We start from the raw sequence: 16,486 nt of genomic DNA on the forward strand, positions 1-16,486 counted from the left end.
GATCCAAGTATGAGATGAAATCCAAATTATTGTGTGAAATAAAAGGTATTAATGGAAATAAGTGTTTTTGAGATTGTTTTGGATAACGTGGCAAATAGATGGGCTTCTTACTTGTGGGAGTGAGGGGTTCGAAGAACCACATTTTTTTATTAGATTCATGCCATGTGGAGTTTCCTTGGACATGGGGTGTTCTTCATAGAATAAGGGGTTCTCAAAACTATATATATATATCTATATCTATATTAAAAAAGTAAAAATCCTAGCATTTTAAAACCCTCTTAAAAATTAAACTTATTTTAAAACATTGCCACCTAGGATTAGATCATATGTGTCATCTCCATAATTTTTTACAATATTTATCTTATTTATATATGTCAAAAAAGAATTTAAATATTAAAATAAAGACTAACTAGCTAATTAACCCGGGTTCAACCCGGGCATATTAATAATAGTTTTTTAAAAGCGTATGATCATCATACTGAAGTTGCGACGACATGGATTGGGTCTATTCTGAAATATCTATGTGATTATTTACCACAACAATTTTTAGTTTTGATAAACAAATGCATAAATCTACCTTTAAGCTTTTGTGTATCAAATATATTTGATGTATTTAGACAACAAACATTAATATATTTGATGATAATTTTTTTTAACTTAAACTTCTTAAATCAAACTATTTATTTATTTTATATAAGATACCTAACATGTAAAAAAAACAATATGTAGTTATATATTTTAAACTTTAAAATATTCTTTTTACTTGGAAATAAATAGAAAAATGTCTATATTTATTAAAGTTTCATCAAGACTTAAATGTAAATTATAAAGTTATATGAAAAATTTATAAAATAATTAAGATAGTGTTAAGATGGATTAATTTTTTAAAAAACTAAAATGTTGCTAAAATTATAATTTTAAATATGATGTCATAATTTCTAAAAACATTTGTAAGAAAGATTGTGAGTTTGACACATAGGAAATTTTCTACAAAAATCTTATAGAAACAATTCTTTTTTATTTATATAAGAGATATACAAAATTAAAAATATAATAGTTTAACTTTGGATATACGTAGGATTTCCTACAAGTATATTAAACTAAATAAAAACTTTATATACACATAATTATAAGAAAAAATAACAAAATCAAATCCCATATCAAAATTAAAGCACGTACATTAAAAAAAATAACATAATCAAATCTCATACCAAAACTAAAACAGGTATTAACTTAACATATATTTTTAAATTTAGAAAGTATTTATTTATCAAAAACATATAACTTTTTATGAATACCTATAATTTGTGTTTTTATCCTTTTTCTTATTCCAAGTAATTTTCTTATTCGATGGGTGAGAAACCATTTTCTTTTTATGTTTTATACGAGTTTTTAATATTAAAAATATTTACAATCTTTACTTTTTTTCCAACTTTTTTACCACTCGCACATCGTGCGGGTAAAAGACCTAGTAGTATATAAAAGGGTTAAAGAAAAACTAGAAAGGGGTTGTTGGGATGGTTCAAGTAGCCGTTGGAGTGGAATTCAAGAAAAAAAGAAGGCGTTAGAAAAAAAATGGAGGGAAACAAGTTTAGCTACATAACGCCACTCGGGACGATGTTCACGGCGTTATGGTGGCGTTTCGGTTGCCTTTTAGGCGTTCCGAGAAGAGGCACGCCTCATTCCATGTAGCCTTATTAGTTGATAAATCAACCAAAACGTAGATGCCTATGAAAATAACTTAAAATATTTAGGAAGGTACGAAGGTATATAAGTTTTCTTTTTTTAATTAAGAAAAAAAAAAGTAGAATATTATAATCTTCAAATCATCTCCCCCCAAAATTCTTCTTCACTAAAGTCATCGCTCCTGATGTCATTACAAGACAACGATAATCTAACCATGAATTCAACCTCTCAACTTTACATACAAACTATATGCATAGGTGCGTGAAAAATTGACTCCAAAATCTTCAATCCGCTAAAACTTAAAACACAAGTGATATTAGGCTCAAAAGATGGGATGGATTGGAGATCAAATCGATTCTATCAAATCAATGCAATTCAGACAATTATTCACTCAAGCCATTAGTCTTGGTATAAAAAATTTTATCTTTATTTATTTTGTGTATATATAATCTTTCATTTTACTTTATAAAGTTTATTAATTTCACTGTTTTATGGCAAACCCAGATTTAATTCGTGTTAACTATGCCAAATTTGATGTAAAGTTTGGATCTTTTATAGGTTTCGTTTCATACTAACTCAACAAATTTATTAATTAAAAAAATTCAAACCTGATATTAAACTTGTACTGTAGTTGTCAAAAAGTTGCCCTTTTAAAATAAAATTCATCTAATCTTTATGACCCATGAAAGCAAAAATGCAAAGTCTTGTGTTTTGGGTAATGATTTTGTATTTCTTTGTTAAACTTGGACTGTAGATTTAAGGTCCGTCCACATCTTAACCTCTACATACACCGTCGAGTTATTCGGCAGTTCTTTTAGTTGTTTTCGGATCAAAATGATGGTCTGAATTTGTTTTGTTTTATTTCTTTTTATATATTTTTGTAGGTATGATTGTTACATCTGCATTAATTATATGGAAAGGTCTAATGTGTGTTACTGGTAGTGAGTCGCCCGTTGTTGTTGTGCTATCTGGAAGTATGGAACCTGGTTTTAAAAGGGTAAGTGAGCGATTATCTACACGGATTATCGTTTCTTTATAAAGTTTTAATCTTTAATGGTTTATCTTCATTTGGCAATTCAATGTCTATGAATATTATCAATTTTTGTTATCGTGTTTGTATATACGAAAAGCTTAAAAACTTGTAGACTTGTGATTCATATTTGGTTCTAATCCTTTTAGAATGCCTTGCAGGGTGATATACTTTTTTTACATATGAGTAAGGAGCCTATTCGAGCTGGAGAAATTGTGGTGTTCAATGTTGATGTATGTTTCGTCTTTATCTTTCTCTTTCAATTGCTAATTCAATAGTGTCTTGATTATGTCAGAACTTCAATGTTCATATAGGATGGTATTTTGGCCCTGTCCAGTCCTTAAAATAGATCGGTCTTTTGAAAAGTCCTAGCCACTAGCCAGTTTGGCATGGTTTTTTGGCAATTTTTTGATTGCTTTTATGGCCTGGTGGCCAATCTCTGGTCGAGTCTCGCCGGCTTGGTCCTTTTTCTTTTGCCAACCGAGTTTTTGATAAGCAACAAAAATAAACTTAGTTACACAATGCTATACGGAAGTATGAAATACCAACCACATTATCAAAAAGAAACAACAATTATTACCGTTGAAGAAACTGCGCTAACCTTATTGTGAGTAGGTTATAGTTTGCAATAGTCACTAACACTACACTAATGTTTTACTAAACCCATAAATATTTTAAATCATATTTGACATGATCTGGAGACTACATTGTAGTTGGCGTTATAATTCATCATTCCAGGTTGAGTTATGAAGCAACAGCTGTTCATTTAACTAGATGATTCGTAAGCTTACCCTACCTTATGAGAATTGAACCAGCTGCACAGAAAATTCCTTTTTTTGGGTAAAGGGTTACCTCGGTGAAATTTTATACCACAACAATAATAAACATTTAGTACAAGTAGTGTCAGTCACACTGTGTGACTGTTTTGTCACACTAGTGCATATACATGCCATGCCATGCATATAATAAATAGTTATCTCAACCTATTCCAATCAAGTTCCAAATACATATCGAGTTATCGACTAACTATAGCCACATGTATAGCAAAAGACATAAAGATGATGCAGCTTGCTAGAAATCAAATTATTCCAATCTCTTCTCATCAATTCATCATTGACCATAGACATATGTAGGTCTGTGTTGAGAAAGTGAATGAGACAATTGGCACAGGATTGAACCAGATACACAAAACAATCTGAGCCATGTTGTCCACGCCAGCCATTTATCTAGTGCTCATCCTCAACTATGAAACTTATATTTATGTTAAAACACTGTGGTAAATGGTAACTGAGGAAAGCATTCATTCTGTTAGAATTAAGCTGTTGAAAATGATATGAATTTTGGTTCATTACAGATGGACCTTGGTGTGATAGGTTGGATTCATTAAAACTGAAATCCATTTAATTAGATGATAGGATGAATGTACTAAGCCCAATTAATTTGACTGAGGGCTATGGGTTTATACTTGAAACGCCTAGAAATGCAGAAATGAATGAGTTGGATGTTAAAAGGTAAATTCTTATAGCATATACAGTGCTTTTTTCGGACCAGGCTTTAAATTGGGCCATAACTGCCTGAAGACTGGACCCGACTTTACTGGTTTTGGGTTGGGCTTTGGACCGGTCTTTGGACTGAAGTTTGAATCGAATAAGGCCTGGTCAGCCTTGTTAGGATCCGTCCTGGTTCTCTTTGGGCCAGGCTATTAATAGGCCTGGTCGGGACAGTCTAAGGACTGGTCTTGGGCTAAGCCTGCTTTGCGCATCTCTATAGCCTACTATTTACATCCAGTAAAGTTTGATCAGCTGTCCTTTTTCTTATTCTTTTTGATAAATTCTTTGTTTTAAGTACTTGACTAGATTAACATTCCTAATGCATGTCCTACTCTTGTTGTTTGTATGCAGGGGCGGGAAATTCCAATTGTTCATCGAGTGATTAAGGTATGTATATTTAGAAGATGTATATCTTCTGTGAGTAATAACTGATCATTTTTGGGATAAATCGGTGTGGTTTGGGATAAGTTGAGAAAATTTAGCCTTTCTTTAACTACTGGTTATTGCTACATCAAGTTACTCTTAGATCAGACAAGGCCAGATTTTCTTCTCTATATTGTTTAAGTGGCATGTCAACTTACTTATAAGTGATATCAAATTTTATTCTCAAAAAATGTAGTCAGCTATTAAGGATCCCCTTTGGCTTTTGACGGGTAGTCCGTTGTCATTTCTTAAACTACAAACCCATCTTCAATTTAATATTTGTGATGGTAATATTCAATTGCCGGTATTTATTTTTTTGGTTATGTAGGTTCATGAGCATGAAGATGGAGAAGTTGATGTCCTTACAAAAGGTAATCATATTACATCCGTATAGTAGATTCAACTGGCTATGAATTCGCAATATATAAGTTAATTTCAAATTCTTCAGACATCAACTAAATCTTTTTGTCAATTAAGATAGAGAACTGATATGGGAATAAGAAAACGCTATTCATGTCGTGTGAAAATTGCACTGGGTCTAGTAGCGTTCTTAAATAATCAACCTGAATTGCAATTGCCTCAAGATCATGACTTTTTTTGAAAATAAGAAAGATGATCAGACTTCAAGAACAGTTCTTTAATATCTGGTTGCCATTGGGTTCTTCCAGGTGACCACAATCCTGGAGATGATAGATCTTTATATGCTCATGGTCAGATGTGGTTGCAACGACATCATATTATGGGGAGAGCTGTCGGGTAAATCTAACGTTAAACTATTTGTTCATCTAAACACCAAACACGTCAATCTTAATTGCTGTATTATGAAGTTCATGCGTCTGATACTTTTCACAGGTTTTTGCCTTACGTTGGATGGGTGACAATTATAATGACGGAACAGCCCATCATCAAGGTTTGCTTCATTTTTTCTTTCTTTCTTTTTTTGTTCAGTTTTATCCCCATCTCTTGATCACGTCTGTCTCTTTTTGGAGAATAACCAACTATTACTAATTTGGTTTTGCTTGTTGTATGCAGTATATTCTAATTGGTGCTTTGGGATTGCTAGTAATAACTTCAAAAGAATAGAAGAAGCATCTATAACAGAATGATATATTTAATCAGTGTAGAACAATTTTCATGTTGTGTCATTTATTTTGTGGACAAGCTTCAATATAAACTTAGTTTGTGTTGTGTCTTGTGTGTATGATGTATGCCATAGGAATTACTCAAGATGCCAGGAGAGCGAAAATTTTCAAGCTAAGATCCAAATGCCCACTAAGGCCGGTTATAGCAGTCCTAAACGAGCGTCTTTGAGCCTAACTGCCTAAGGACATGGACGATCATTGACAGCCATCTTCTTGTTTCATGCGTCTTCAACATTAGTCTTCCACAAGAATAGGGGGACGCTCCAAGTGGGTCCAAACATCAATATTTTAACTTTTTTTTTTGTTTTATATATGAGTGAGGTATATATAGGTGTATTTGTGTGACATAAATTATAATTAATTAATGATGTGACGAAGAAGTTTCAAGAAGTTGTCCTTATAGACATTGAGTATCTTGAGGGGAGTCCTGGTTATGTGATGCTGATGTTGCATTGAAGAAGCTCCAAGAAGTTAGCCCTTATAAGCACATGCCTATAATGAAATTTTTTGGTACCTGAAAATGTTTTTTTAATTTTTTTTAATTTTGATACCAAGCACATACGCTGTTTGTTTTTCTAGTTAACGCCCTCACGTGAGGGTATCAAAAATGAAATTTTCTTTTACTTATAGACCATAATTGAAAACTTTAACAACTTCAAGTACCAAAATGTAATTTTCTCGAAAATTAATGATTGTGGGTTTTTTAAAAGTTTATTTAATTATTTTAACATATTTAAGATTTGGATTTTTATCTACATTATATTATAACATATATACGAGTACTATTTTAAAAATCTTTTGAGGTTAAGTCATAAGCATACGGATAACTTGTTATTAAAAAAAAACATATAGGTTGTTAGAGTTTTAAAAAGAAAAAGTAACTTTTTCAAAAAAAATATAACGTTATATAACAAAAATAAAAATGAAATTTTTTAAAAAAATATCAAATAATTAAAAAATGGAATGATAGATTTAACTAAATTGACATTATATATGGCTGGTATTTAAAAAGTTAAAGAATAAATTTGAAGTTGTCAAATAAACAATTTTTGTAGAATGATGATTTCATCACAATTCTTTATATTTACTATAAAGATTACCACGAAAATATATATATATATATAATATATTTAAAAAAAGGGGTTGGAGGTACACTTGGCACCCTTAATCCCTCTCCTTTATCCTAATCCTTCATCCTTATTAATCCTCTAATTTTTTTTTTAATAATAATCTAAATTAATTTACACTTTTTAGTTTTCCATCACCAATTTACACTTTAAGCCCAATCTAAAACAATTAATTTACACTTTTTGGTTTTCATCATCAATTTACACTTTAACCCAATTTAAAAATAACTAACTTACACTTTTTGATTTTTCGTCACCAATTTACACTTTAACCCAATTTAAAAATAATTAATAATACTTTTTGGTTTTCCATCACCAATTTACACTTAAAAATAATTAATTTACACTTTTTGGTTTTCCATCACCAATTTACAATTTCACCCAATTTAAAAATAATTAATTTACACTTTTTCGGTTTTATTGGTAATCTAAATATAACTCACATATGACAACAAAAAAAGAAGCAACTAAGATCAACTACAAAATGGTTTTTCTTTTTATATACTTTGCACATAATTAATCATTATTATTGTTTTTTAATATTCAATTCTTATGTTAGTGTTATTATTATTTCTTTTAATTTAGTTTGTTGTCTATTATAAGTTCGTTATGACTTTTTCTACAACAACAAAAAATATGACCACATTAGTTCATCTTGAAAATCTTAAGCCAACACATGTTAACAATCATTTATGACTCCGTGTTGTGCTTGTATGAACTGTTTCAGAGTGCAACAACCGGAAGAAAATCAAAACGTCCGAGATGGTTTTTGTTGATGAATTGGTATGTATTTTTCAAATTATATAGTTTACACTTTTAGAATATAAGAAACTATAAATTTTTTATTTAACTAAAGTTGAAAAAAAGGGTAAACTGAATCAATATTTATATGGATTTAATTTTCGTATGTTTCTTCTTTAGCTTTCGTTTCTTTAGCTTTCGTATTGTTTAAGTTGTGATATATGACTTAACTAATCTAAATACTATATATTAAATTTTGTATTTGTAACCTATATTAACTCTTAGGATTTACGAGTATATCTTTCTATAACCTTTTAGATATAAAATCTAAATTTGCTATGAGTAGATTTCTGATTACTTTAATATATTGACTTTGATTATTTTGATATCATTTTGAAAGTAGCTCATTAATTGTGTATACTTAAGATTTACAATTATATCTTTCTATAAGCTTTTAAATAAAAAGTCGAATTTTGCTATAAGTAAGATTATGATTATTTTAATATATCGACTATGATTATTTTGAATCTATTTTGAAATTAGCTCATTAATGGTGTAATTTTTTAGCCGTTGTTATTCAATCAGGGGAAAATGCTACATATTGAGATGATGTTGAATGTTTTAGTATATGATTATTTAGCATGGTGGAACAAATCATCATTTTAGTTTTTGTATAACAGATATACTTCGGATCTTATGAAAAGCATGATATCAATTTTAAATAAAATCCACGTTATGTTTAGGATTTAACACAATAGGATATGACTTTGCAAGGTTTTGGCTCGATTTTTTTTTTTATCAAGAATTAGTTTTCCTATCTTTCTTGCATTAGCCGATAAAATCATTTGATCGACGTTTAGAATGTCCTTTGTTGGGTTCCTTTTTATCCTGAATAATTTTCCCGGATCTGTATGCAAAGATGTTTATTCGATTCTTATGGTTAATTTGTTTGTGGTTTATTTTTAAAATTGGATTAAATACATAGAAACACACTAAGAGAACTTACCAGTCATTTCCATGTTTTTTTTCCTATTTGCAAGGCACTATCAGACATTTCTCGGTCAATGGTGAATAGGCGGAAAATTTTAGGAGTATTTTGACCGATGGAATGACTATTCAGCTAGCAAATTTCCAGGTTGGTTTCGGTATATCTATTTAATATATTTGAATTCTAATTTTTTTAGCTTTGATTAATATATTTTGAGACTACCCGTCCATTAAACGGGCCTAAACACTAGTGTATATATATATATATGACACGTTTACATTTTTTTCTACTATAAAGCTTGAAATTTTTAGCGTATATATTATTTCTTTTAACAGCCCACTGGAAAAATATGTATCTAATTCTATAATGTGTTTATCATTTATCTATATCTATACTTTATATTATAAAAAATAGACCTTTGTTGAAAACAACACACCCTAAATATTATACATCCTCACCCTAAATGAAATAAATACACCATTAATCCCTTAACTTTTAAAATAATTATATTAACCATTATATTAATTATATTTACATCAGTAGCCTACACTATCCGTCGTCACCGCCATCATTCGCCGTCGCCCGCCCATCACAACCGAATTGCCGTCATCGTCGTCGCATTGCGCGGACACCATGCTAGTCTCCGTTTACATATATGTCTCATTATATATGTAAATCTATGTTACCATCCTTTCATATGATTATCTTTTTAATAGTTTGTATAATTATAATTTTTTACAAAGAGAAAAATAATGATGTACTAAAATAATCAATTTTAACAAATAATGAATGCAACTATAAATGATATTATTTATTTCTAATGATTTGTATAATTTTTTATTTTAAAAAAATAATAATGATATACCATGTTCTAATAAAAAGTGAACACAACTACAATTGTGAGATACAAATTGAATTACGGGCTTATAAGCAATTTGTTGATATTGAAACAAGTGTAAAACTTGAAAAAATGAGAATTATAATTGGTCAATAAGTTATTAAAACAAGTGTTTTTAATATATCAAAAAATTGGGTGATAAAGTAGCTAAGTATGTATGCATTGGTTCGCATGCCTACTTTAGCTATTTGACGAAAGGGATCAAATTGAGTTTCGTTTCCAGGTTTATGGATTGGATTTAGTTAGTCTCGGTCCTTCCATTTTATGTTGTTTGATGGATATCGACGAACACTCCCAAAGGCGACCTTCTCAAGTTTCTGGTTGTTTTTTAGATCGAAATGACCTTTCGTCGCCCCCAAAAAAGTCACCATCAAAGAGCTCGCCCTGCTGGAATACCAAAGGTGCGCTCAACCCGATGACTAAGAAATGGGTTTGCACTTAAAGATCATTCTAAAACATCAAATTTTGAATAATAAATGTTAACGTAATAAGATTAATTTGAAGAAAAAAAAAAGGATATTGAGAATGCGTGTCTTAATAATCAACACATATATATTTCATTTGTATTTAATATATTTGTGTTTCTTCGTTAAGCAACTTAGTAGGGTCTAACAGGTTATACGATTAACGTCATGATACTAAAATACATTAATGTAATTTTTAAATGTCTTGATTTTCATTAAAAAAGAGTTAATGACACAATTTGTTTTGCCTGTTTATTTTGTGTTGCTACGTAAAGTTTTTAAGTGGGATGAAATTACAAATTCTAAATTACCTCAAAAAAAAGATAATCAAAGGATTTGTCGTTTCCTATAAAGCAAAACTTTTACTATTTTTTCTTATTTTATAGTATTAGGTGCATAACACCCGCTTTTCTCTTAACAAAATACTCGTATAACCAAATATTAGTCGTAACAACTTTTTACTGCTACTAATAATCTTCAAATCATCTCCCCCCAAATTTCTTCTTCACTCTTCGGTCATCGCCCCTAATGTCAATACAAGACAACGATAATCTAACCATGAATTCAACCTCTAAACTTTACATACAAACTGCGTGAAAACTGACTCCAAAATCTTCAATCCACTGATTAATCAAACCTTAAAAAATACAAATAATTTTTAAGCTCAAAAGATGGGACGGATTGGAGATCAAATCGATTCTATCAAGTCAGTTCAGCTCAGACAATTATTCACTCAAGCCATAAGTCTTGGTACAAATATCTTCTTTTTTTTTATTTTTTTTTTATCATATAATCTTTCAATTTACTCTATAAAGGGTTTATTAATTTCACTATTTTATTGCAAACCCAGATTTTATTTGTGTGAACTGTGCCAAATCTGATGTAACTTTTTGATCTTGTATAGGTTTTGTTTCATAATAACTCAATAAATTTATTATTAAAAAAAATCCAAACCTGATATTAAACTTGTACTGTAGTTGTCAAAAAAGTTACCTTTTGAAAAAAAAAAGGAACTGCTCACGGTTTTGGGCCCGGTGTATTGGGGAGGTTAAGATGTAGACCGACCTTACATCTACTTAGGTAGAGAGGCTGCTTCCAGCTTTTACCTAAATGGTAGAATTGTAGAAAAGGACCTCTGGCCTCTGCATAGGATGAGGATCGAACTTATGACCTCTTGTCTCTAGAGGTCAGGGTGTTTACGGCCGATCCTAACAATGCTGCTTTACCCTTTGGATATAAAATTAATCTAATCTTTATGACCCATGAAAAATAATGCAAAATCCTTTTGTTTTGTGTAATGATTTTGTATTTCTTTGTTTTCAGATCAAATTGATGGTCTGAATTTATTTTGTTTTATTTCTTTTTATATCTTGTTTCAGGTATGATTGTTACATTTTCATTTATTATATGGAATGGGCTAATGTGTGTTACTGGTAGCGAGTCGCCCGTTGTTGTTGTGCTATCCGAAAGTATGGAACCTGGTTTTAAAAGGGTAAGTGAGCGATTATCTATATGTATTATCGTTTATTTTGAAGTTTTTTTTTTATTTTATGGTTCAAAGGTTTATCTTCATTTGGCAATTCGATGTCTACTGATGTTATCAGTGTTTGCTTCCCGAATGTATATCATGAAAAGATTCAGTAGTACTGTATGATGGAAGGATCCACTTTTTATGCTTGTGAAGTAGTAGTAACTTGTAGGCTTTGTGATTTGGTTTTTGTTCTATAATCCTTTTTGAATGTCTTGCAGGGTGATATACTTTTTTTACGTATGGATAAGGATCCGATTCGAGCCGGAGAAATTGTGGTGTTCAATGTTGATGTATGGTGCTTCCTTATCTTTCTGTTTCTATTGCTGATTCAGTAGTATCTTGATTATGTAATAAATTCGATATACCTATAGCATGGTATTTTGGCCCGGTCTACTCCTTTAAAAAAGACCTTTTTAAAAAACCCTAGCCAGTCAGGCCTGGCATTTTGGCAGTTTTTCGCGGGTTTTTAATGCCTGGCGGGCCAGTCTTGGCTCGTGTCTAGGCCGGTTCGGTCCTTTTTTTGCCTACGAATTTTTTGATAAACAACTAACAGAAAGTTAGTCACACAATGCTATATATAATAATAAATATCCAATCATATTATCAAAAAGAAACAACAATCTTTACCGTTTAAAAAAACTGCTCTAACCTCGTTGTGACTGGGTTATAGTTTGCAGTAGTCAGTAACACTGCACAAATGTTTTACTAAACCCATAAATAGTTTAAATCATATTGGACATGATTTGGGGACAACACTATACTTGGTGTTATAATTCACCATTCCAGTTTGAACCATGAAGGAACAGACGGTACTCAATGTGGTCTAAATGTCTATCATGAAGCGTGTTAATGTAACTAGAATATACATAAGATTTCACCCTACCTTCTGAGAATTAATCCGGCCGTACAGTAAAAAAAACTCTTCCTTTTCATCATTGTCCATATACATATGTAGGTCTGTGTTGAGAAAGTGAAAGAGATTATTGGGACAGGATTGAATGAGATACACAAAAGAATCTGGAGCCAGTCATTGGTGTACTTTTAATCCTCAATGATAAATGTATATCTATGTTAAAACATTGATAAGTGATAAATTAGGAAAGCATTTAGCCATTAAGCATCCATGCATGCCGCTAGAAATGAGCTGTTGAAAATGATATGATTTTTGGTTCATTACATCTGGACCTTAGGTTGGATTCATTAAAGATGAAATCCATTTATTTGTTATTCAATGATAGGATGAATGTAATTTGTAACACCATTTTTTTTTACTGAGGACTATGGCTATGGGTTTATAAATTATAGTTGAAATGAATAAATGCAGAAATGAATGAGTTGGACATTAAAGGTAAATTATTATAGCATATAATAGTACTTTTTCTGGATTAGGCTTTAAACTGGGCCATACCAGGCTGAAGACTGGGTCTGGCTTTACTGGTTTCGGGTTGGGATTTGGACCAGTCTTGGAATTGAAGTTTGAATCAAATAAGGCCTGGTCAAGCTTGTTAGGACCCGGTCCGGTTCTCATTGGGCCAGGGTTTTTTCAGCTGGGTCCGGAAAGTCCATGGACTCGCCTTTGACTAACCCTGCTTTGCCCCATCTCTATAGCATACTATCTACACCCAGTAAATTTTGATTGGTTATCCTTTTTTTTCTATTCTTTTTAATAAATGCTTTTTTCTAAGTACTTGACAATTTTAATATTCCTGATGCATGTGCTGCTCTTGCTGTTTGTATGCAGGGGCGGGCGATTCCAATAGTTCATCGAGTGATTAAGGTATGTATATTTAGAAGATATATATCTTATTTTGAGTAACTGATAAATTTTTGGGATGAAGCAGTACGGGTTGGGTTAAAGTTGAGTAAAGTTAGTCTTTATCAACTACTGATTTTTGCTACATCAAGTTACCTGTAGACTGGACAAAGTAAGATTTTCTTTTTTTTATATTGCTCTTTCAAGTTTCAAGTGACATGTCAGTCAACTTACTTATAAGGGGGCATCTCATTTTGGGACATCCTATCGTGATTTACTTTTACCTTGACTTATTGTTATATGTTTCCTGACATCTTACTGTTTTTTCTTTCTCATGATTTATCGTCCTCTCGACTGTTATCCTAGAAATGTTGTTTGTTGTACATAGGGACAAATACATTCGTTGCAATGCAATTGCTTAGTCCCCACATTTTATTGTTCCTGTCTTCCCATACCTGAGGTCTGAAGTTGCTGAAAAGTTAGAACGGTTTTTACTGAGCTAGCTGTATGAGGTTAATTAGGTCCTTCTGTAGGCAAATTTAGTTGTCTGATACTCTGCTTCGGTTTTATACCTTCGTCTTGAACATTCGCCTGTAATTTTAAATTTAAAAGAATTTTTGTTTTTTGCTTTTTATTTGTATTTTAACCCCACTTAAGTAGTATATGTGTACCACAACCAACATGCATTTGGCCTAGCTGTATCAGTAGTTCCCCCCTTCCCCCACAATCAATTGGTTGTGGGTTCAAAGCTTGTTGTAGACATAGTTTCTCAGTTATGAATTTGATTTTTTCAAATATAAAAAGTGTTATAACCATCTGAGATTTACAACCTTGCCGTGCAATACAGTATATAATTACTATCACATTGGCAAAAACACAAGGTATGCTTTTTCGTGCAGTCTTGAGTGCTTAAGTAAAACAATATTTAGCCGGTAAAGAGAACAAAGGAGTGAAGCAAATTCTTAAGTAGCCAACAATATAATAACTCAATAATACCAGGTGCTTTATGACACCTATTAGTCACTAGCCTACTATCTGTGTCCCTGAGCATATAAACTTACGATTGTATAATTATTTTCTTCTAGGGTCTCATACAATAATTCTCTGATTACCAAATAAATTTTCCCGCTGACTCTTTCAAAGTTTTACCATCCATTTTTATTCTCAAAAAATCTAGTCAGTTGTCAGGAATTCCCTTTGGTTCATGATGGGTACTCCATTGTTGTTTCTTAAATTACAAAGTTACAAACCCATCTTCACTTGATATTTGCGAGGGTAATATCTAATTACTGATATTATTTTTTCATGTAGGTTCATGAGCATGAAGATGGAGAAGTTAATGTTCTTACAAAAGGTAGTGATATTACATCCTTAAAGTAGATTCAAGTGGCTATGAATTGGCAGTTAGTTATTTTTTAAATTTTCATACGTTAAACAAAAATATATGTCAATTAAGATAAAGAACTGATACGGGAATAAGAGCAAGTTCTAGACTTCTACTAGCGTTCTTAAATAATCAACCTGAAACGCCTCAAGATCATGACTTTTTAAATACAAGAAAGATGATTAGACTTCAAGAATAGTTCTTTAATATCTGGTTGCCATTGTGTTCTTCCAGGTGACCACAATCTTGGAGATGATCGATCTTTATATGCTCATGGCCAGATGTGGTTGCAACGACATCATATTATGGGGAGAGCTGTCTGGTAAATCTAACGTTAAACTATTTGTTCATTTAAACACCAAATAAGTCGATCTTATTTACTGTTTTACGAAGTTCATGCGTCTGATACTTTTCACAGGTTTTTGCCTTACGTTGGATGGGTGACAATTATTATGACGGAACAGCCCATCGTCAAGGTTTGTTTTGTTTTGTTTTTTTTTAATCACTTTTTTCCCATCTCTTTTTGCAGAATAATAATTTGGTTTTGCTTGTTGTATGCAGTATATTCTTATGGGTGCTTTGGGATTGCGAGTAATAACTTCATAAGAGTAGAAGAAGCAGCTATAATAGAAAGATTATTTAATCAGTGTAGAACAGTTTTCGTGTTGTCTTTTATTTTGTTAACGGATATATCTTCAATATAAACTTAGTTTCTGTTCTTTGTATGCTGTATGCGAAAGATGTCAGGACTCAGGATAGCGAAAATCTCCAAGTCCCGTCCCATACGCCCACTAAAGTGGCTCGGGTGGACTTGATACAAACGATGTATCATGTATGCATCTGAATTATGCAAGAAATGTACAGGTGATGTTAATTGAAGCAGCAATACCATGAAAGAGCTCAGAGAATGGAAAACCACCAATCATCAACGATTTAGATACATGTCATCGTTTGTAAAGGCTTAAACGTGTCGTATGAAAAAAAAAAATGCATTCCCATTATAATAACTGATGTCTTAGTAGTAGCATACTTAGGTAGACAACATATCGTGATTGAAAATGAAACCACGAAAATTGTAATGCTCTGTACACACTTTAAAACATTCGACATCAATTTGTACTATAACGTCGATGACTGATTGATTTCAAAGGCGAACTCCTTAGGAGATGATTAGATGATTATTCTGAACAAAGCTAGCCCATTGGCGAGATATTTCTGGCTAAAATTCGAAACAACAATATCCAGTGCTGTCAAAAGAAAATTTTCGGGAGGTGATATATAGACGGTCATACCTCTGTCCGAGGGTTTAAAATTCGAAAAAATGTCTTAGAATCTCCCACATAGTCGCCATTCTAAAAAACTAGAATTTCCCTTATAGCCAAAAGCAACCTTTTTTGTTCCCAGTATACAAACCAACACAACGCATTCGAAGTAAATTGTTAATTACTATTTACTACTAACTAGTGTATATTAAAAAGTTATAATATAAAGTTTGTGTTACTGTTATCAGTTGAAAATTTATGTATGTAGGAATCTTAAGAAAACAATAAGACATTTTTGTTTATTTAACAAAATGTGAAATTAATCAAATTATAAAGTTATTTTAAGTAACTATCTTTAAAAAAATGTTACTATAATTTATCATATATATAATTTTCATGTATTTTGCCTATGAAAAAAATTGTAAGAATTTTGTTTATGAATGCAGAAGATATAAAACTAACGTAGATTTTAACAGAATTTGGGTTTAATTCTTTATAAAATTTATC

General features: G+C 31.3%; 2 protein-coding genes across 2 annotated transcripts; both read left to right on the forward strand.

Annotated features, from left to right (window-relative positions):
- Positions 1-1,844: 1,844 nt before the first annotated feature.
- Positions 1,845-6,231, forward strand: LOC122585232 (signal peptidase complex catalytic subunit SEC11A-like). Its single transcript, XM_043757352.1, has 8 exons — positions 1,845-2,094; positions 2,571-2,683; positions 2,878-2,949; positions 4,618-4,653; positions 5,018-5,060; positions 5,358-5,445; positions 5,542-5,599; positions 5,722-6,231. Exons 1-8 carry the CDS (start codon positions 2,016-2,018, stop codon positions 5,770-5,772), a joined length of 540 nt encoding a protein of 179 aa, XP_043613287.1. The 5' UTR covers positions 1,845-2,015; the 3' UTR covers positions 5,773-6,231.
- Positions 6,232-10,468: 4,237 nt separating this feature from the next.
- On the forward strand, positions 10,469-15,436 carry LOC122610726 (signal peptidase complex catalytic subunit SEC11A-like). The gene is made up of 8 exons (XM_043783693.1): positions 10,469-10,799; positions 11,429-11,541; positions 11,799-11,870; positions 13,322-13,357; positions 14,645-14,687; positions 14,952-15,039; positions 15,136-15,193; positions 15,279-15,436. Exons 1-8 carry the CDS (start codon positions 10,721-10,723, stop codon positions 15,321-15,323), a joined length of 534 nt encoding a protein of 177 aa, XP_043639628.1. The 5' UTR covers positions 10,469-10,720; the 3' UTR covers positions 15,324-15,436.
- Positions 15,437-16,486: the final 1,050 nt, after the last annotated feature.

Source organism: Erigeron canadensis, chromosome 1 (genome assembly GCF_010389155.1).
Source record: "Erigeron canadensis isolate Cc75 chromosome 1, C_canadensis_v1, whole genome shotgun sequence".
Taxonomy (NCBI): Eukaryota; Viridiplantae; Streptophyta; class Magnoliopsida; order Asterales; family Asteraceae; genus Erigeron; species Erigeron canadensis.

Coding starts and splice junctions, on each gene's coding strand:
- LOC122610726 (XM_043783693.1), top strand. CDS start 10,721: ATGGGACGGATTGGAGATCAAATCGATTCTATCAAGTCAGTTCAGCTC. Junction 11,542..11,798: donor TGGAACCTGGTTTTAAAAGG/GTAAGTGAGCGA, acceptor AATGTCTTGCAG/GGTGATATACTTTTTTTACG. Junction 13,358..14,644: donor TAGTTCATCGAGTGATTAAG/GTATGTATATTT, acceptor TTTTTCATGTAG/GTTCATGAGCATGAAGATGG.
- LOC122585232 (XM_043757352.1), top strand. CDS start 2,016: ATGGGATGGATTGGAGATCAAATCGATTCTATCAAATCAATGCAATTC. Junction 2,095..2,570: donor CACTCAAGCCATTAGTCTTG/GTATAAAAAATT, acceptor ATATTTTTGTAG/GTATGATTGTTACATCTGCA. Junction 2,950..4,617: donor TTGTGGTGTTCAATGTTGAT/GTATGTTTCGTC, acceptor GTTTGTATGCAG/GGGCGGGAAATTCCAATTGT.